Here is a 21,359-nt window from a genome sequence, read left to right as displayed (position 1 = left end):
TTTCACTTTGGGGCCACCCCGGCGGGGCTCAGGACTCAGACACCACACGGGGTGCTGGGGGTGGCCCGGGCCAGCGTGGGCAAGGCCAGCGCCCTCCCCGCTCCAGCCCCCGCACAGGTGTTTGTACGCGCAGCTCGTGACCGGCCTGATTTCACTCAGAAGCAAACAAATCCCAATTTGTCTCAATCAAATAACACCTCGATGCTCGTATGCTAATTAAAAATGATTTCCTTTATTACTCTTAACCCTTTGAGGTGTGTCTGTGGGTAAACTCGGGGAGGGGCCCCTCGGGTCACCTGGCAAGGGACCTGCTCAGGTAAGGCCACCCGGCTGCTGCCGTAATTAGCATTAACTCGGCAAATGACACACTATTAGACAAATATTAAAACAAGCATCTCGCGCTGATATTAATTTGCACTATTCACTCTTAAATGCAGCAAATATCTCATTAATTTAATTTTAGGTGCTGCCCGTTTACACTGCATTTACAGTCTGCAAGGCAATTTACTATTAACTGGCAATTACATACAGAGTGATTGTTAATTCTGCTCCTAAGTGCTCGCCGCTCGAAAACTGTTCTCTCTCTCTCATTTCTGACCTTCTTACAACAGGGGTGAGGCTCGCTGGGAATAAAAGGCGCGAGCAGGGGGCTGGACGTGTCAGTTGTGACTCCTTCTTTTAATTCACCGTGCTAATCAACTCAGCGCCTCACACTCCCGAGGTAATTGTGTCTTTATCAGAGCTGAAAGCCGGCTGGGTGGAGGGCCTGGTGGCCAGCCTTCCCGGGGGCAGGGGGCACACGGTGCGGGCGCGCTGCCCGGGGTTGGCGATAGGCTCTGCCCTGCAGAACCTGGACTTTCTCAGAGCCCGCGAGCAGCCTGGCGGGCGGGCGGCCACTGCCAGGGGTCATTATCCGCGGGCCTGCCTGCCGGCCACGGGAGGGTCACTGGAGGTGTCCAGGCGGGGGACATGATGACAGCCAGATGCCCAGGGGACGGCGCCCGCCCCGCAGGCCGCGGCCTGGTCCTGCCTCCGAAGGGCTGGCTCGCTTTCGGGGCGAGCGACTGCTCTGCGTCCCCCCAGCTTCAGGACAGTGAGGTCAGACGGAAGCTTCCAGGTCAGACAGGCCGCGACCCGCCTTCCCCTGCGCCCGGCGCTGTTTGAAATGTATCTGCCCCCGGTGGGGGTCGCCACGCTGCAGAGACGCTGTGGGAGACCCTCCCCGCAGAGACCCTGAGCCCTGAGGGAACGGAAAGTGGGCCGGGAACGGGGGGGGGGGGGGCCGCAGGTTCCACACCCTGAAGGGGCCACCTGGGAAGGGGCCGGCCGCACGGCAGGGGTGCCTGGGCCACTGCCCACCCCGTTCCTGGAGGGTCTCGGGACTAGCCTGCCAGGGCGGCAGCACCGGTGGTCCTGATGCCTGTCGCTGCCCACTGAGGGTCCCGCCCAGAGAGCTGCACCCCCCGCCTGGTCTGCACCCGCAGGCCACCTGGAAGCACCCGGCCAGGGCAGCTGGCATAGACTCCCCCGGGCACAGACTCCCCCCCCGGCACAGGCCCCTCCCCCACAGGGCAAAGACTCCCCTCACTGGGCACCAGGCAGCGGCCAGTCACTTCCCGGCCCACGGTGAGCCCACAGGCTGACCCTGGGCCAGAGCACACCCGGCTGACGAGGGGCAGCAGAAGGGCAGGGCTGGCCTGGAGCAGGGAAGTGGAGGGACCAGCAGGGCCGACCACCACGTGTGCCCAGGACCACAGGGAGAAGCCAAGGCCTGGACTCCAGAGCCCTGGAAGAGCCCAGTGCCCGTGCACACACTCATACACCCGCTGCCCGTGCACACACTCACATGCCCACTAACCCGTGCACACGCTCATACACCCGCTGCCCGTGCACACGCTCATACACCCACTGCCCATGCACACGCTCACATGCCCACTAACCCATGCACACGCTCATGCCCGCTGCCTATGCACACACTCATGCCCGTTGCCTGTGCACATGCTCATATGCCCACTGCCTATGTACACGCTCACATGCCCACTGCCCGTGTACACACTCGTGCCTACTGCCCGTGCATACGCTCACACACACACCTGCTGCCCATGCACATGCTCACACGCCCACTGCCCGTGCACACGTTCACACACCCGCTGCCCGTGCACACGCTCACATGCCCACTGCCCGTGTACACACTCATGCCCACTGCCCATGCACACGCTCATGCCCACTGCCCGTGCACACGCTCACATGCCCATTGCCCAGGTACACGCTCACATGCCCACTGCCTGTGTACACACTCGTGCCCACTGTCCGTGCACACGCTCACATGCCCACTGCCTGTGTACACACTCATGCCCACTGCCCATGCACACGCTCACACACCCACTGCTCGTGCACATGCTCACACACCCACTGCCCGTGTACACACTCATGCCCACTGCCCGTGCACATGCTCACGCCCAGTGCCCGTGCACACGCTCACACGCCCACTGCCCGTGCACACGCTCACACGCCCACTGCCATGTACACACTCACATGCCCACTGCCCGTGCATATGCTCACACACACCTGCTGCCCATGCACACGCTCACATGCCCACTGCCCATGTACACACTCATGCCCACTGCCCATGCACACGCTCACACGCCCACTGCTCGTGCACACGCTCACACACCCGCTGCCTGTGTACACACTCACACACTCACGCCCACTGCCCGTGCACACGCTCACGCCCACTGCCCGTGCACACGCTCACACGCCCACTGCCCATGTACACACTCACATGCCCACTGCCCGTGCATACTCTCACACACACCCGCTGCCCATGCACATGCTCACACGCCCACTGCCCATGCACACGCTCACATGCCCACTGCCCATGCACACGCTCGCACACCCGCTGTATATGAACACACTTGCACACCCGCTGCCCGTGCACAAGTTTGGCATGTGGCTGCAGCAGGGCCCCCTGGGAGAAGCCCACACATGCTGAGGCCGACCCAGGGCCCCTCGGAAGTGTCTCAGGCTGGAGGGCGGCACCCAAGGCGGGGCTCTGTGGCCTGGGAGGCAGCCACCTCAGGCACGGCCGAGTGAGCGGTGGGCAGCAGGCGCCCAGGAACAACCCCCACCCAGCCAGAGGGCGCCCAGGAGAGGCCTGTCAGCTGGGGCGGGCAGTGGGAACCTGGGCAGAGGCGAGGCCTGGAGGGGAGGCAGCGTGCCCGGACCCTCTGGGTGCTCCTCGGAGTCCCTGGAACACCCACCCTGCAGAGCAGCCCGGGGCGTGTGGGAACCCAGCCCTGCGGCCAGCTGCCTCAGGGAGCCCGAACCCCGGGCCCAGGCTCTGCGAGGGGACACTGGCCACTGAGCCTCCCGCAGGGCAGGACTTCGGGGCCGGGCACAGCTGCCCTGACGAGAGCTGGGGGTGCCTGGACTGCCAAGGCCACACTCAGACAAGGCAAAGGTCCACAGTGAAGCGAGTGCCGGGGCTCGCTGGGCTGCCCCAGGTCGGGGAAGGTCGCCAGAGCCGCCCCACAGGGCCCAGCCAGACCACGGTCAGACAGACGTGTGCTGTGTGCTGTGTTCCCAAGGGCCGGGCACCCTGCTTGGAAGCACCATGGCACTCACCCGTGTACACGAGACCAGGGAGGCGTGGCTGCACTCACCCGTGTACACGAGACCAGGGAGTGTGGCTGCACTCACCCGTGTACACGAGACCGGGGAGGCATGGCTGCACTCACCCGTGTACACGAGACCAAGGGAGGCGCGGCTGCACTCACCCACGTACACAGGACTGGGGAGGCGTGGCTGCTCTCACCCATGTACACGAAACCAGGGAGGCGTGGCTGCACTCACCCATGTACACAAGACCAGGGGAGGTGTGGCTGCACTCACCCGTGTACACAGGACTGGGGAGGTGTGGCTGCACTCACCCGTGTACACGAGACCGGGGAGGCATGGCTGCACTCACCCGTGTACACGAGACCGGGGAGGCGTGGTTGCACTCACCCGTGTACAGGAGACCGGGGAGGCATGGCTGCACTCACCCGTGTACACGAGACCGGGGGAGGTGTGGCTGCACTCACCCGTGTACACGAGACCGGGGAGGTGTGGCTGCACTCACCCGTGTACACGAGACCGGGGAGGCGTGGTTGCACTCACCCATGTACACGAGACTGGGGGAGGTGTGGCTGCACTCACCCGTGTACACGAGACCGGGGAGGCGCGGCTGCACTCACCCGTGTACACGAAGCGCCCAGGAGCACCTTTGCAGAACTGCTTGGACTTGTAGGACAGCGTCACTTCCACGACTCCAGGGATGTGGCGAGGTGGCGTCTGCACACGGATGGCATGTGGCGTGATCAGCTGCGAACCACAGAGCGACTGTCAGCAGCTCACAACGGAGGCACCAGCACACGAGCACAGGCTGGCCAGGGAAGGGGCCCGGGCCTGACCCGCCCCGCTTGACCCCAGGCTCAGAGCCAAGAGTCGGCCCTGAGTGTCACCAGGGTGGCCCGGTAAGCGCACCCCAGAAAGCCAAAACCCCAAAGCCCAGTGCACAGAAACTGGATCCGCGCCCGAGAGCAGCCCCAGCTGCTCCCTGGGGCCCGGGGCCACACGGCTCCTGGGGAGACGGCAAAGGGCCGGCCACAAGGCGTCATTCATGGGAAAATTGCCACCAGATGCTCCTCCCTGCACGCCTGGGCACTCGGAGCTAATTGTTCCAGGGCACAGGGTCCCCCTAAGACAGGCTGGAGACGCAGGGGGCGGCAGGTCTGACCCCGCCGGGGACGCCCCCCGCGGCTGCTGGTGGGGGCGGCCGGGAGCGGACTCACCTCACTCCACACCAGCATGGTTCCGAACACGACCTGCAGCCCGTCGAAGAAGTTGTCCCCGATTATGATCACGGTGGCGCCCCCCGTGGTCCAGCCTTCGCTGGGGCTGATGGCCTTGATGCAGGGGGTGGCTGTTCCCGCAAGACAGAGAGGGCAGCGCTCAGAGCCCGGCCGCGGCCAGCCGCCCACCACGGCGGGGACAGGCTCGGCGTCCCTCCCGCCCTCCCACACCCCCCGGCCCGGCCCACACGAACGGCAGCGGAGAGGGGCGTGTGGGTGTGTCGGGAGCCAGGGAGCCCGTGTCTTAGGGAGAAAGGCCACGCCGTGGAGCACTCGCGAGCAAAAACAGCTCCATGGCGCAAATTATACGTCAGGGCGATGCCGCTAGAAATGACTGGGCGTCACCGTGCCACCACGCAGCTCGACGGCCTCCCGGACAAAGGGCCGTGGGGCGCAGGGGCAAGCGCCTTGCACTCCCATTGCTCACGAGCAGCTAATTGGGCCTTTTCATCCACGAACTTTGCCTTTTGGTTCAAAACTTCATTTTCCTCTGACACGCCACAATGACTACTTTTCACTTTTCATCAGGACAAAAAAAATCAAAAGCTCTGTCTTAATACCTTTGCCAAAGGTACACATTTCACATCTAATGCTGTTTGTGGACAGGCGTCCCCAGCCGCCGGCCTGACCTCCCTTTGTCTCTGGGGTCTTCGTATTTGCATGACTTATTAGCCGGCTGCGAGTCCGAGTGGCCGCCTGCAGGGCGGGCCTGGGCGGGTGCTGGGGCGCGTGTTCCGGGCCCTCAGTGTCCCTCCTCGTCCACCACTGTTGGGGGGGGGTTCTGCAGACACACCACCCATCCCAGGTAACGGGGTCTCCTGCCTAGGGCCGTGGGGAGTCCCCCTCCGAATCCTGGGCCTCTGCTTTTGCACACAGAGAACAGGCTGCCGGCGGGCAGGGGGCTCGTGTCAGAGGGTCCCACTGTGCAGCCGCGCGGGAGGCTGGGGAGGGGGCCTGCCGTCCAGGTGGCCACCTTTGTGTCTCCCTCACTGCCCACGCCGGGGGGCGGGCGCCGTGGGCCGGGCGCGCAGCCAGGGGCCCTGCCAGGACACCGGGGCCTTATGAGGCTGTTCATCTCGCCGAGCCCTTGTCGCGGGCGCCTGATAAATCATCCTCCCGGCCGGGGTCAGGGCTGAGCGCCGATAAGCGCCGCTTCCGGGAGCCTCGCTGGGCTGACGGGCGTGTGCGCGCGCGGCCGTCTAGTTAATCACCATTAGCTATTGTTGTCGCCGACAAGCACCTTCCTTTGTTTGCTCTAATGTTGGACTAGCGGGGGTTATATTTGCTCTTTCCCCACGCGGCTCAGGCGCAGAGCACACACTGGGAACCTGCCCTTAACTAGCGCTGTTGACTTCATGCTAATAAGTTCATACAAATTTTCATTTCTGAGGCTTCCGAATGACATTTGCTTTTCTTAATTGCATGGAGAGCATTTGAAAAGGATCAGCTCTCCGAAGGCTGGCAAGGCTCCTCCAAGGGGGTGACCTTCATCAGCACTGCCAATTACGGCAAATAATTCACAAAAAAAAATTACAGTAAACAAATTTACTTTGGAGGTGAGAAAAGGGGAAAAAAAAAGAGAGAGAGAGAGAAGCAGCAGCCGGGCTGCGGTGCGCGCGCAGGGGCTGTGCCTGGCAGCTGCGGCCGCGCAGAGGCGCCGCGCGGGTGGAGGGGCGCGGCCTCCCCGCGGCGCATTTGCATCGTCTCGGGGCGCGGGCGAGGAGTGTGCGCAGGGCACCACGGCCGATGGATCACACAGACAGCGCGGGGCCTAAGATACACGCGCACGGCGCCCGGGCGGCGAGGCCAGGGCAGGCGGCTGCCAGGGAGGGGCAGGGTCCCTGCGCGCATGCGTGTGTGTGCGTGCGTGCGTGCGCACCTGGTGCTTGCGTGGGAGGATGGTGCTTGCATGCGCGCGCGCCTGGTGCTTGCGTGGGTGCGCAATGTTTGCGTGTGTGCGTGCGCGCGTGCCTCGTGCTTGCGTGGGAGGATGGTGCTTGCGTGCATGCGTACATGCGTGCGTGGGTGCCTGGTGCGTGCGTGGGTGCGCAGTGTTTCCGTGTGTGCGTGCGTGCCCGGTGCTTGAATGCATGCGCCATGCATGCGTGTGTGCCTGTGTGCACGATACCTGCGTGGGTGCATGTGTAGGTGCACGTGTGCCTGAGTGCGTGAAGTGTCCGCCTTGCGCCCCATATCTCCCCACCCCTGCAGACTGCGCCTGGTCTGGCATCCCTTTCCTGGCCCAGGTCTGCGGGAGGGGTGTGGAGGATCCAGAGGAGCTGGGAGGGCTCCGCCCCCAGGCCCCGCGGGAGCCGGGTTCCCCACCCAAGGGCCTTCTGCCTGTGTCCCCGAGGGCCATCGGGCCCCTGTGGCGAGGGCCAGCCTCTCGGACGGGGAAAGCAATTCGACTTGAACCCGTGCTGCTGACCCAAACCTCGGGCCTTCCCTCTTCCTTCAGGGGGCCGCCTGCCTGTCCCGCGTTCTGTTCGGGGCAGCCTCCCACCCGTGCCGTTAATCAGCAGCTCTCTGGAGTAATCTCACGGCATTTGTCACCTTCCCCTGCATTCACAATATTGAAGCACTCAAACAGGCCTAATCTTGCCTCCCGAAGATTTCTTTGTTCTGCCTGCTAAAATGTCTTGTAATTGTGCTGGGGGTGTCCAGATGGCTGGCTGATACTCCAGCTGATAGGATTATACCTTTTACCTCTCCTTGGGCCATCTGTTCCCCTTAACTCGCGAAAGCCCCGCAGCCCGGATTCGCCCGTCCTTATTGCATAAACCTAACCGCATTACGGCACTTGGCATGCAAATCGCTCTGGTGCTGTAGGCTGGTGCAGGGCTGGGCTCAGAAAGGGCGAGAGGGGGCTGGAGCCCTGGGGGGCGGGGGGGGCGAGTGACCAGGCACGGGGAAAGGGAGCCGGGTCGTCTGCTCCGCGCTGGAGGCAGAGGGTCGGTCCCCGCCTTGCGCGCAATACTGTAAATAATCTGCCTTGCTGTCTGGAAGCTCAGAGGACGCGGTGGCAGGCGTCCATGGCAGCAGGGGGAATTAGTTTACTTGGAAACCACCGGGCGCGGGTGCGCAGTGCTGGCGGATCCGGGCTGACTGGGTAATGAGCTGTGCACCAGGAGGCGCGGCGCGCTCAGAGCCGCCGGAAGGGGCGCTTGCTCCAGCAGGAATGGGGGGTGGCCAGGGGCAGCACTGTCCTCACTGGGCAGACGGACACGCGAGCTTCAGGAACCAGGGGGCGGGGCCTGAAAATAAGCTTGCCAGAGGTCCACTCCCACGGGAAGGGACAGGGCACGGTCCTCGGCCCCCGGGGAGGCCCCGGAGGGTGGGCGTCCGCCCCAGACCAGCAGGCCCCGGGCACGGGCGGCCAGCCTCCTCCTTCCCCCTCTCGCTCCCCGGGTCATCTATCTGCGCCTTAACATTCTTCCTCACTTTCCCGGCCCGGACGGGAGATTTTGCTCTCCTGAAAGGGAGTGAAGCATTTCAGTGGCTGCCGGAAGCCCTGAGAAACAAACACGGGGCACTTGAGCCGGTCTGCGGCTACGGAGAGCTGCGGGCTGGCTGGCTCTCATCTCCAAGGTACCCACGAGTGGCTTTATTTTTCTAAACGCTGTATTTTCTGCTTACAGTCAAATGCTCCTCCACACTACTTATAAAAATAAATACTGTGCTTTGCTCGGATCATAATAGCTCATTAGAGGAGCTGGTTTTGGACCCAGACTCTAGCCCGTCAGCAGAGAGCTGGGGGCCTCCTTGAGCCTCCGCACGGCGAGTGCGGCTCCCTGGGGAGGGAGGGATTCAACTTTCTTAATTGTGAACCTCATTAGTGATGGTCGCTAAGCAGAGCGCACACCTAGCATCGGTGCATCGGAAGGAGATAAACAGATTCTAATGACTCCAGCACCCAGGGCGACCTTTAATTATTATATTTTTGTTCTCTTATACCTTAGTCATTAATGGAGAAAAACAAATTAGTTTATTTTCGTGTGCCATGGCAGATTCAGAAACTGTCTTCCAGTTTTCGTCCGGGTTGTGGGGTTGCTTCTGATCAGCCCCACCTGCCTCGTTCACGTGGCCGCCACGCCCGAGCCCCCCACTGGGGGTCGGTCTGGAAACGGTTGGTGTTTACACGCTCCTGCTCCAGAGAACTCCGTCACCCTGTTTGGTTTGCGAGTCCCTCTTGTACAGGAAGAGCGATTACTCGGTTTTCTCACCGACGGGCCCCCTTGGGCTGGAGCCTCGGATGAGGGGGACACACTTGTGGACGAAGGGGCTGCTTTCAAAGGGCGGTGACAGATCGGTGCTGGACGGAGGGCTCCAGTGTGGACGAGGCACCCGAGATCTGTCTGCACCCTGTGTCCGTCCCACTCTCTCCCGTTCATGCCCAAATGCCTCTTTTCATGAGCAACCTATAAATCTCTCACCTGGCAGCATTTGGGGGACATAAAGGAGTGTTGGCCCTCCCCGCGCACACACTAATGCACCCCATGTGGACCCAGGCCATATCCCGGGGCCACTCAGAGCCCAGGAGGGGCCCCGGCCAAGGCGTGCTCGGAGCACGGGGTGGACGGGCCTCGGCTGCCCGCCAATGGCCACACTCAAACCAGGTCAACACAAGGTGGGCGAGCAGCCCTCAGCAATGGGCGGGAGAGGGCGGCTGCTGGCCAGGACCCACCCCGGGCTGGGCGCGAGGGGCCGCGGGAGGGTGGGAGGGCGTGCAGGGGAGGGGTGTGCGATGTGCCTACCATTTTCCAGATAAGAAGGGGCCGTACCTTCTGACGGGTCGAGGCGGCGCGCCCGCCGCCCGTGCTTGGAGTTGTTGTGGACGAACATGTTGTCGGACACGGCCAGCACGTGGCCGTCCACGTTGACCGTGGTGGACACGACCACCTGCAGAAACAAGAGCAGTGAGGGCGGGGTCTGCGGGGAGGAGCCGGCCGGCACGTGTGCCTGCATCCACCGTCCCTCAGCGTTGGGGGGCGCGGGGGGGGGTCCTGATCAGAGACGCTGCCCCCCCACGGCCCTAATTACACTCTAATCTCCTATCCTGCTAACCAGCGGGCGGTTCAGAGAAGCCGGCTCCCAGCCATTAGCCCCCCAAGCCCCCTCCAGCCACTCACTGGAAAGCCGCTGTTTTGATTGATCTGTTCACGTATTGATCAGATAGTTTATCTAATTAAAACGAGTCCGCTTGAGACTGTTCCGCCTTGAAGGGCCGTGTGCATCAGAGGCAGAGTCACCTCGCACCAGCAGGCACCGCGCCCCCAGGGCCCCCACAAGCGTCCCGGAGCCTCTGCGCCCTCCGTGTTGGGCCGGGCAGGCTGGGCGCTGCCCACGGAGCCCAGGGAAGCCCTGCTCCCGGTCAGCTGCCCACCCGAAGTGCAAAGTCAGAGGGGCCGGGCAGAGGGCGGGGCCCAGAGCTTGGAGCGGGCAGGGGAGAGGGAAGGGGGGGGGTGTCCAAGGGGACCTACAGCCCTGGTGGTCAGCCACAGCCCTGGGGCCACCCCGCGTCCAGCAACAGTCGGGGCCTGAGCCCGGGAAGGTCAGGGTTCCCGTGAGATCTTCCTGGACACCTGAAGCGCCCCCTCCCCGTCTCTGTCATATTCACGTTCACTCAGAAAGTGAAGAACTGCAGTGACTAAAAACTTGGGCGAGAGACACCGTCCAGAGATAAGGCGTTTGCCTTGCGGGCGAGGTTCAGTTCTCGGCACCCTACCTGGTCCCCCGAGTCCCACCAGGAGTGACCCCTGAGCACAGAGCCGGGAGTAAGCCCTGAGCACTGCCCGGTGTGGCCCCAAACCAAGAATAAGAAATAGAAAATGAGTAACAGCATTGGGGGGGGGAGCCAGAGCTGAGTGCTCCCCCCGGAGTGTGACTCCGGGCTCACCGCCAGCTGTGGGGTCCTGAGGTGCCAGGGGACCCCTGTGGCCCTAGAGGGGTCAGGGCGGGCCAGCCGGTGTCCGCACAGTCCCCGGGGGGGTCGTGTGAGATGAGCGCCCCCGCCCTCCCGGCCAGAACCCAAGGAGAGCAAGGAAGGTCGAGGGGAAAGAGGAAGGGACGGGGCCTGCGCACACGGCACCTCCAGGCTCCTTCGGGGCAGTGCGGACACGGGAGCAGAGCCCGAACACCCTCCAGAAGGGGCCGCCCGCCAGCACCGGGCTCACGGGCCACGAGCGCCTGGGGGCCAGCTGTCCATCTGACACGCAAGTCAGAAGCAGGGCCGCTGAGTGGCCTCCGGGCTGCCCCCGAGCCCTGTGCCCTGCTCCTCCCTCTGTGCTCCTCCCTCTGTGCTCCTCCCTCTGTGCTCCTGCCCCAGGCTCCTTCGTGCCTCTGCTGCTCTGGGGAGCAGGCGAGAGGCGGGAGGGGCTGGTCCAGGGGCCACAGCGAGGGCCCTTCTCTGAGCCCACGTGGTCACCCAGAGAGCACGGACTCTGCTTCTGGAAAAGTAGTGACCTCAGGACGCGCTTCCTGCCTCCCGTCAGCTCCCTGAGCTGAGACTCTCCCTGGCCGGGCCGGGCCGGGCCACTGGCAGCCGGGCGCCTGCCCGAGGGGCCTCACTGTGAAGGGCCAGGGAGGGGGCAGCCGAGCGGCCCTGACCCTGCAGGAGCCGGTGAGGGGGACACCCCTCCCCAGCCCCTGGCCCGGACACTGCCCTGCGCATCAGGGCAGGCAGTCTGGAGGGCCTGCACAGTCGGGGGCCGGGGACCAGCTCGGCCCCAGCAGGAGGGGCCCCGAGCCCACCGGTGACCCCGAGAGCAGATTCCTCAGCCTGGGTCCAGCCCCGTGAGCCGCGTGCTCCAGGCTGAGGCCACTGAGGCCAGCCGGGGCTCGGTTCATCTGCATCCTTCGACCCGCCTCCAGGCTGGACGCGGCCTGTGGCCCCTGCAGCTCGGGCTGGACGGGGGTGGGGGTGCAGCCCAGGACACTCTCCGGGACCAGCCAGGCCCACCCTCCGGGGGTCCGGCTGAGAAGGACCCTTGCGTCCAGGCTGCCCGGGCCCCTCGGCGTGCAGTGACCCCCGCACGCGCGCGGCTGCTGGACCTACCTGGAATCTTCGCATGTCCCGAGGGTTGCCTGCATTCTTCAGACAGTTCTGATTGCACTTGAGGAAAAACTTTAGAAAGAATCTATAAAAATACAAAAAAAAAAAAAAGGCGGGAGGGACACAGGTTAGGGCCATCAGACAACAGAGAGCGGACGCTGGGGCAGGGCCCCCTGGGCTGCCTTAGGAGGCAGGCGCTGGGCAGGTGGCGGGGTCTCCCTCAGCACCCCCTCTCGGAGTAGCGGCCGACCCCCCACGTGGTGGCCGTCAACACGCGTGCCAAGGCGGCCGGGACACCCACCTGTGGCCCCGGCACGTGGCACCATCCCAAACACGTGAGTCATGAGCAGAAATGGCAATGAGGTGAGCGCGGGGGCGGCAGGGGCGGGGCCGGGGTGGCCCCTCTCGTCCCGCCCCAGCTTCGCGCTACGTGGGCGCGTGAGGAGTCAGGCAGGGAGACGTGCTCCGGGGGTCCGGGAGGGGGGCGGTGCCCCCCGCTCCACCTGCGCCCGCAGGGGGCCAGGCCCGCCCTGCGCGGAGCCCGAGCCCAGGCGGGCAGGGCCTGGCGAGCCTGAGCCCACCGCGTGCGCCCCGCATGCGCCCCGGGCCGCCCTGCCTGGACGCGGAGAGGTGCCCGCGCCCGCGCCCCGCAGGCAGGGAGACCCCACGGGCAGACCGGCGACAGTGGGCACTTAATTAAATTTCCTCGATGCCGCGCGGCCCGACCGCTTTAGGGTCGAATTTACATCTTTTATTAACTCGGCTCACCTAGCCCCGCGCCATCTGCCAGGGCGCGCGGCATTTGCTATTCCACCCACCGACTCGCCCAGCCGCCGCGCAATTAAGCCCCGCGCGCTGCGAGGCGGAGGAGCCGCACCTGCGGCCGAGCGCGCTTGGACCCGCCGAGTGCCCCTAACAAGGTGAGGGCGCCGCAAAGTCACCGCCGCAGGTAATTAGGTGCGCGCGGCGGGCAGCGGGTGGGGGGCAGCGGGCGCTGAGGCGGCCTGACCCGGGACTCCCTGCGGCTCCGAGCCCGGCTCAGCTGGGGTGGGGGGAGGCGCCTGCAGGGGGGGCCCCACCTGGGCCCCCAGATGCCAGGATGGCGTAAACATGGCTCTGGCCGAGTGGGGTCACAGGCGGGGAAAGTTCTAGAGAGCCACGTGGTCACTGCCGGCAGGCACGGGACAGCCCGGGGCTGGTCCGGGAGCAGAGCTGCAGTGGGGACACACGTGCAGGCGACCCATGCAGACACACGCAAACACATGCCACAGCCCTTCACGGCCCAGGCAGCACGCATACACACATCACACGCACAGGACCCTTCACGGAGCAGCGCGGAGAAGCAGAACATGACACGTTCCCACACACATGCACGCAGACATGTATCACGGTCACGGCCGGGCAGGCACGTGCACACACGCAGATGCACGCTTCTGGGAGACGTGGAACAGAGCTGTGCACGTGACTGGGGCGCCTGGGAAACTCTGTGGGTCCCGTCTCCACTCCCGCACGCGGGAAGGACCCCAGGGGCCGGGGGGAGCCTCGCGGGGGAGGGGGGGCTCCCACCTTCTCCTCTGAGCTGTTCAGCTCAAGGATTCAATTAAGCCTTGTCGTGGCGCGTGGCAGGACGCAGTCAGAGCAGGGCTGGCAGCAGTGCACAAGCACAGCACACGCAAGGGCCGGGGGCACGGGGCGGGGGGGGGACCCAGAGTCGGACAGGGCACCCGGCCTTTCTGGGTGCCCGTAATTGGCCTTTTCCTACGAAATATCTGACAACGCTTTACGTATCTCTCCCAGACTCTGGTACACAAAGGATCTAATACTCTTGTTATGAGAGGAAAAATCTGTCCTATGTCAGAAAATCTTTGGCTTTAACACCAATAAACTCTTTATTGCTGCTAAACACGGCCTTGCCGCCCAGTGGCGGAGTACGGGGGGGAGGCTAACCTGTCATTAGGACCCTGTGCTTAATTGTGTACAGTGGCCCTCCGCATCTGTCGGCCCATCAGCAAAATGACCATTATGTACACTGATTCCTGACCCCGTCTTTATTTCCCTAAAGAGTCATCGTCTTTCACAGTAGGTACCAGAGTAAATCAAGCTTGAAATATGGGCTTTATTTACTTGTCTCTCCCAGGCAGGAGGCAGGCAGCAGCTCAAGGCAGACACACCCCTCGGTCCTCCCAGGAGCACCTACCCCAGCCACACACACACACACACACACACACACACACACGGAAAGTCCTCCTGGGAGCCCCTGATATGCCCCCCACACACACACATCCCAGGGGAGTCTCAGTCCTCTGAGGAGCATCAACCACAACCACAACCACACACACACACACAGACACTTATACACTTCAGGGAAGTTCTTGAACTTCCCAGGAGCACCTGACCCCAACCACACACACTCACACCACACACACACTCTCACACCACACACACTCACACACACTTCAGGGAAGTTCTTGATCTTCCCAGGAGCACCTGACCCCAACCACACACACACACACACACACACACACACACACACACACACACACACACGCACACCGGAGAAGTGCTCTGACGGGGGTAGCGGGGAGGAGAGCCCCGGCTCCAAGGCCGCTGGCCAGGGCCCGGGCACCCTGGGGTGGGGCTCGGGACGTCTCGAGCTCCTTGGAGGGGTCTGGTTCGAGCGCCCACAGGCCTGTCTGTGGGATGGACAGTGAGGCCAGACCACGGGCCTCAGGACAGACAAGTGCAGGGGCGAGGAGTTGGGGGTCTCGGTCTCAAACCCTCGCAGTGCCACGACACGCTAGCTGGGTCAGCCCTGCCGGGCGGCCAGCAAGGGGGTACCTGGCGGGGGGGCAAGCCCCCACGGCAGTGACTGGTCTCCAAGTCGACTCCGGTTCTGTGTGTTTAAACTATGAATTAGTTCATTTATATTTACTTTTATGAAGCTGATTAACCAGAGCTTCTCTATCTGATGAAAATCATTTTAATTGTAGTGTTAGGCTCCTGTGTAATATCCATTACATTATGAACTGTTTAAATTCTACATGGGTATTGTGCAAATTGGTCCTTGGTGAGCTCGCAGCCAATTAGGACGAACAGCCCTCCTTTAAACGGCTACAGAACTTTGTGGTGGTGTTCAGGACAATCAGAAACAAAGGAGGCTGTTTAATTGTAATTTAATGGAATATCAAGGAGTCCGTGGCATTAGACGCTGGCAACAGAGAGCAGGAGAGAAAAATTAACTGCAATTATGTTTGATTAAAGCTATCCTTCTCAATAAGCAGCGGTCCTGACAGGCCACGGGCTCCGGTGGGTTCCGGGATGGCAAAAGGTGTTGAACAATATTAGGGGCAATAAAGGGATATTAGCATAGCTAATTACAACCCTGCAGAACCGGTAAAGGGGCCTTTGTGTATTGTAATGTGTGAAGTAATTGGCCGAGGCCGTTATCAATTACATAAGGAATGAATTTGGTTTGTCAGAAAGGCTGACGAGCGCTGTTCCCTCTGCCACCGCCCTCCCTGCACGTGGCCGGTGCCGCCCCTGCCACGGCGCCTTCCCCTCACGTGGACGCGGGGCTCAGAACTTAGCCACTTTGATCCGGGCTGCAAGGAACTCTCCGGCGTGGCCAAATCGCTGATAAAATCATCTTGCCAGCAAGTGTTGGGTAATTAATACAGCTCATCCCGCCCGCCTCCCCAAGACTGCTGTTTTTCACCTAAGTGAAGCCACTAATCATGTAATAATGATTTCTTTCCCTCTGGTCAAAGCAGAGATAGATGGTCTCCGCAGAAATGCAGCGGGCTGGGCACGGCGGGCTGGGGGCGGCGGGGAGGGGGCTGCGCGGCGCTGCGAGCCCCCCCGCACCCGGGCGGCCCCTGCGTGGGGTCCCCGGACCACGGGAGCCGCCACGCCCAGGTGCAGGGAACTTCCCAGGAGTCTGAGGCCACGGGGAGCTCGGGACGGGGAACAGCCACCGCTGCCCCTCCACGTGCCCGCCGGCTCCGAACCGCCTCAGCACAGCCCTGGCACACACGGCCTCGGCCCCGGGCCCAGGACGGACGCCCGGGAAACGTGCCCCGAGACGGGGAGGCTGCAGCAGCTCCGGGCCGGGCCCGGCTCCCGGGGGCTCAGACGCGGCAGCGACGGGAGAGAAGCGGGGACGGGGGTGGGCAGGACACCCAAAGCGTCTTGGCAGGTCCCGGCCCCGACAGTGGGGGGGCTCCCGGGGCCGTCCCTGCCCCACGCCAACCACAGCTTCCGTTGCAGAATTCAGAGTGCAAAGCCAGGAGGCCGCTCCCACGGCAAACCTTGGCCAGAGAGGCCGGCGTGGGAAACCCAGCGGGGCGGCCGAGAGGATGCGGGGGTCCCTGGTGGGGCTGGCTCCGGGAGGGGACAACGCGTCCTCGGACACTCGAGAGCAGGGTCTCGGCACCCCCGAGGAGGAATGAAGGCCACGACGAGTTTGCTTGACGCCGGCCGCGCCAGCCGGGGTGCCCACTGCCTTCAGACGGGCCCGGCTGCGCAGCCCTGCCAGAGAGGAGCAGGACAGCGGGTCGGGGTGCCCGCCGTGGCCAGCGCCGGCCAGGAAACAGTTAAGAGTCGCCCCTTGAAGAGACATTTCTCGGGCTGAGGAGAGTGGCCGTGGAGTGCTTCCTCCAATCCCTGCTAATTACCGGGGAGTCCCTGAAAGCCGTGGCCGCAGCTGCGCCGTGTGCTCGCCCGGCCATCAGCCGGGCGGTATTGATTACTGAGCAGTTGTAGCCGATCGGGCCGGGAGCGCCGAGACAATGCGCTTCCTTCAGAAGCCCTGTAATGAGCAGCTCCCTACAAGCTACACTCTGCTGACATCAGATCTGGGCTCCGAGATAGCCCACAGGTCAATACGTATTGGATTTCCAAAACGCAAGGGCCTGCGCCGACCCCTCCCCCCCCACTCCTGCCATTAGCTATTACGGGGCTCGCGTGCCTTAATGCCATACGGGAGGAAAAATCTGCTCCATTAGTCTGATTTATTCCTCAAATATGCCATGACAAATTGCTTTAACACCAGACTTATTAAATTCTTGTACATCTCCAGGTAGAGTGCTCCGTAGGCTCCGGCCCCCGTGACGTCATCAGAGCGGGGTGCAGGGTGCTGGGATTGAATTTTACAGCGGTGAGGGGCCCTCCCCGGCGGCCGGCTCCCCGAGGCCCCGCCTGCGCGGCCCCCCGCACACACGAGGGCCCGCGTGGAAGCGCAGGTGGGGAAGGATGTGCGAGTCTCCGGCCTGACTTGCAGTTCAGCGACTGCTGGCCTTTGTCTGGGCCCGTCTCCCGCGGACGGGCTACTTCCCTCTCCTGGCTGGAGTAACCGCACCGCATTAACAATATTTGTACTACAATTGCCAAGGGACCCACTTCCCAGATTCTATCACTTCTTTATCTCCTGACAAATACCTCACTATCGAACATTATTAGGTTTAGAAAATTAACCCTTCGCAGCCTGGAGAGGCGCTAGGCCCCACCACCCTGCAACGGCCCTTATCGCTAAATTTCTGCTATAATCGTTTTCCTTTTCATCACAATTTCAGCCTCGGCTGTCAAGAGGTACTCACAGACACCATGATCTCGTACTTCGGCAATGGTTCTCATTAAAACGATGCCAGCGATCTGATGGGGTTTAATAGCTTTGCCGGCCAGTTCCGTATCTGCCTCCGGAGCGCACCCTGCAAGCCTGCTGGAGGGAGGGGGCGGGCCGGGCGCACCCTGCAGCCTGGGCCCCGTGAGAAGGGGGTGGGCTTGCAGGCTCGCTCCGGGGGCTGGCGCGTGCGGGAGCATCCTGGCGCCCTCGCTCCCCCAGCCCTTGCGGCAGCTGGCCCGGGGCCTGGGCCTGGCCGGGCATGCGCTGCCCGCGGTGGCGCTCTGAGGCCGGCCGCCCTCCCGCCTCCCTCTGCTTCTAATGGGCCAGGCCGCGCGGCAGCGCTTCCTTCCCGCAGATCACTCGCCCTGTCAATCAGTCTCTATTTTGTCTTTCGCTGCGGGCTCATTAAAACAGCTTCCCCGTCCCTCCGGACACCCTCTATTTGCCAGCTCTGATCACGGAGCCCCTTATTTAAGAAAAACGCCAGGATCACTTGGCTCACATCACATGCACCCTGACTTGTTGCCAGCTCCGGGCGAGACTCTTACGGAGACTCCATGCGTGCGTGCGTGCGTGCGTGCGGGGGATTAAGTGCCTCTCGGCTCGGACGCTCCGTGCAGCCCCCACCGCCGTGTGCCGGCCTGATGCTGCAGGGGAGCCTCCTGGGCCCCCACCCCCTCCCCGACTCCAGGGACCAGCTCCCACGCACACACGCAGACACGCAAACCCTCATGCATGTGTGCATGCACTCCACACACTCATTTCTGCACTCAATGCACGCATTTCTGCACTCACACGCGCACATGTGCACACACACAGGCACTCACGCACTTGCAGAAACTCGCACAGGCACTCGTATACCCATGTACGCATGTACTGATGTAGAGCATACTAACACATGCGATCACACATGACACATGCACATACGCATGCACACGCCCACACAGCACTCATACATATACACACATGCACTCACGCAGGAACTCACACAGGAAAGCACTCATGCATGTACACACTCCTGCATGTACACACTCATGCATGTACACATACATGCACTCATGCATGCATGCACTCATGCAGGTACACACGCTCACATATGCACGCACACACGCACCACACACACTCAGGCTCATACACATGCACACATTCATGCACTTATGCGTGCATGTCCTCACACAGGGACTCATGCACATACACATGCACACACGGACACACACATTCACTCATGCTTGCACACATGCACAGTGCGCTCATGCACGCACACAGCCTGCACACCAGCTTCTGCTGCCCCGTCCCCACTCTCCAAGCAGGGAAGCCCCCGCCCCGTCCCCGCCCACAGGCCAGGCCCCACCCATGCCAGCTCGCTTAATTAAGAACTATCATCTTTGCGGGTGAATTATTAATACAAAAATCACATTCTGAGTCAAGCCCGAGCACGCAGGCAGGACACCGGGGCTGGCCCTGCCTCTGCCGGCCGCGCGGAGCCTTTTAGGGCCTGATTAAAAACTTATTAAAACATTATAAATGATTAATGGGAGCACGGCTCTGAGTGGCAATTATTAGTTTTAATGCAGGTAATGCAGCTTAATGAGGGGGCACATGTGTGCAGAGCTTTAACTTCATTACTCCGGCGTGTCAACAAATACAAGAGAAATGTGTGCCTGGCCCATCCATTACCCGCAGCCGTGCGGCTCTGCCGGCCACAGCCGTAAATTAACCCTCTCCGGGCTGGCCGAGGACCAAGGTGTCCTCCCGGAGCCTGGGGGCGGGCACCGGCCCGAGTCCCTGCAGGTGCCACCTCCCCTCCCTCTCAGAGCCAAGCCACCCTGCCGGAGGGCCGGCCGGCACACCGACGCCGTGCTCGGTGAGCCCCCAGGACCAGGGGACATGCCTGCCGGGGAGGCTGGGTGCACGGGCCCTCGCCGGGGCCCTCTCCGGCACGCACACCGCTGCCTGCTCCACGCGTCATCTTTTATTTTCTGTTTTTGTGACAAGCAGTTCCACGCGGGCGGATCTCCACTCTCGTGTTTGAAGAGTATTCGGGACTATTTGCATCATTTTATCGCTAATGTATAATATATGGCTCTAAAGTGAGCTCGAGACTGCCTTGTTACCGGGCATAAAGAAGTGAGGGCAATAAAGATACAGGAGTCGTCGGACGCGCGTCGGCGCACGGAGGAGGGGCCCCTGCCCGCCCGAGACAATGGGGGGGAGGGAATGTCAAGCGGGAGAGGCTGGATTTAGAGGCGCGGCCGGCCAGGAGGACGTGGGGGCCGTATTTCGCGCCCCTGTGATGCCGCCAGCAGAGACGGTGTTTCTGATTCATCTCGGCCGCATGGCGAAGCTTTGTCAGTCTGTGCGAGGTATAAATAATTCAGGGTGAGAGATGGCAATTACAGGCCCTGCACAACCAAAATGAATATTTTATGAGGACTAAAACTGCTCTGGAATGAATCATACCGGGAGTCGCGCACATGGCGAGTGGGCGCTCATGCCAGCCGGCCCCGGGCAGGGAGGTGCGGGCCTGCCCCTCTCCCGGCCCCGGCCCCGCCCCGCCGCAGCCCTGCGGGTCTGGGGCAGACTAACAGCTCGCGGCCAGCTCTGAGCCCGGTGTCCGCTTTGTTCTGGGGGCCACACCGGGAGGGCCTCAGGGGACCCTCTGGGGCGCCAGGGATCGGACCCTGGTGGGCCGGGTGCAAGGGCAGCGCCCTCCACAAGGTCCTGTGGCCGGGCCCCTGGGCTCACTGCGTCCGTCTCTCAGATCCCAGTCGGTGATGCCTTGGATTCTGGCACCGGGAGAAAGAACAGCTGTGGGGTCCTCGGGGCGTGGGGGCACAGAGTGTCCCTCACTGCCCCCGCCCGCTCTCCCGGCCCGAGTCCTGCAGTCAGACGCCCCGTGCGCGGCCACACTGGTGGCTGTCCCAGCCTCACATGGAAAAGTGACTTTGCTCACTTTGAAAAGCCCCTGGTGGGGGTCGGGTCCTGCCCGGGAGATCCCGAGGGGCTGAAAGGACAGTCTCACCGGTCACGTTTCCTCCCGAGACGCGCCGGGGGAGCTGCCCAACAAACGCCGACATTGTGTGCCCGCCGGGGCCCGGGCCGGTGCTGAATGGCCGTCCTGTTCGTCCGGCCACCGATACCTGGGCCTTTGTCGGGGAGGCGGGTGGGGACCGTGACATCAGCGCACACAAGCACCCTCTGTGCGACGCCGGGCGGTGGGAACCGAGCACCAGGCCCCTCCGAGCCGCTGCTCGCACCCAGTGCCGCGGCCCTGTTTATGAAAACAGGCTATTAGGTACATTAATAATTTGATAAATAGGGATTTGCCCTTAATTATTCATGAAGAACATTTGGCAACAGTAAAATTATATTCGCAGAACAGGTTTATAAACCAGCTAATTGTAAATTAAGTATGCAAGAGAAAATTGCTAACCTTGAAATTAAAATATTTTATGATTCTGCAGTCACTCTACAAAAAGGTAGAATCCTCCAGCCCCTGCGTGCTGCGGGGGCAGGAGAGGGGCTGCACCCGCCCGGCGCCCGGGGGGGGGGGGAGGGCCAGGAGCCACTGGACACCCAACCCCAGTCGGCAGTGACCCCGGGGCCGTCTGCTCATGGGGACAAGTGGGTCACTGGCACAGATGTCACCCTGGTGAGGGACACGGGGTGGCTCCAGGGGTGGACACAGGGTGGCCCTGGGGTGGACGCAGGGTGGCCCTGGGGTGGACGCAGGGTGGCCCTGGGGTGGACGCAGGGTGGCCCTGGGGTAGACGCAGGGTGGCCCTGGGGTGGACGC

The 21,359-nt window shown here is 62.6% G+C and overlaps 1 protein-coding gene across 6 annotated transcripts in view; it reads right to left on the bottom strand.

Moving 5' to 3' along the window:
• Positions 1-21,359, bottom strand: part of EBF3 (EBF transcription factor 3) — a 94,040-nt gene that overhangs the window by 18,827 nt on the left and 53,854 nt on the right. For all 6 annotated transcript variants that reach the window (XM_055119512.1, XM_055119508.1, XM_055119507.1 and 3 more), the window contains exons 7-10: positions 11,947-12,028; positions 9,674-9,791; positions 4,833-4,963; positions 4,236-4,362 (exon numbers count right to left, since the gene is read on the bottom strand). In XM_055119512.1, coding sequence (XP_054975487.1) covers positions 4,236-4,362; positions 4,833-4,963; positions 9,674-9,791; positions 11,947-12,028 — 458 coding nt within the window. The remainder of the gene's footprint in view (positions 1-4,235; positions 4,363-4,832; positions 4,964-9,673; positions 9,792-11,946; positions 12,029-21,359) is intronic.

This window comes from Sorex araneus, chromosome 11 (assembly GCF_027595985.1).
Source record: "Sorex araneus isolate mSorAra2 chromosome 11, mSorAra2.pri, whole genome shotgun sequence".
Lineage (NCBI taxonomy): Eukaryota > Metazoa > Chordata > Mammalia > Eulipotyphla > Soricidae > Sorex > Sorex araneus.
Note: the sequence above shows the minus strand (reverse complement) of the source record. Positions and strands in the feature narration are given on the sequence as shown.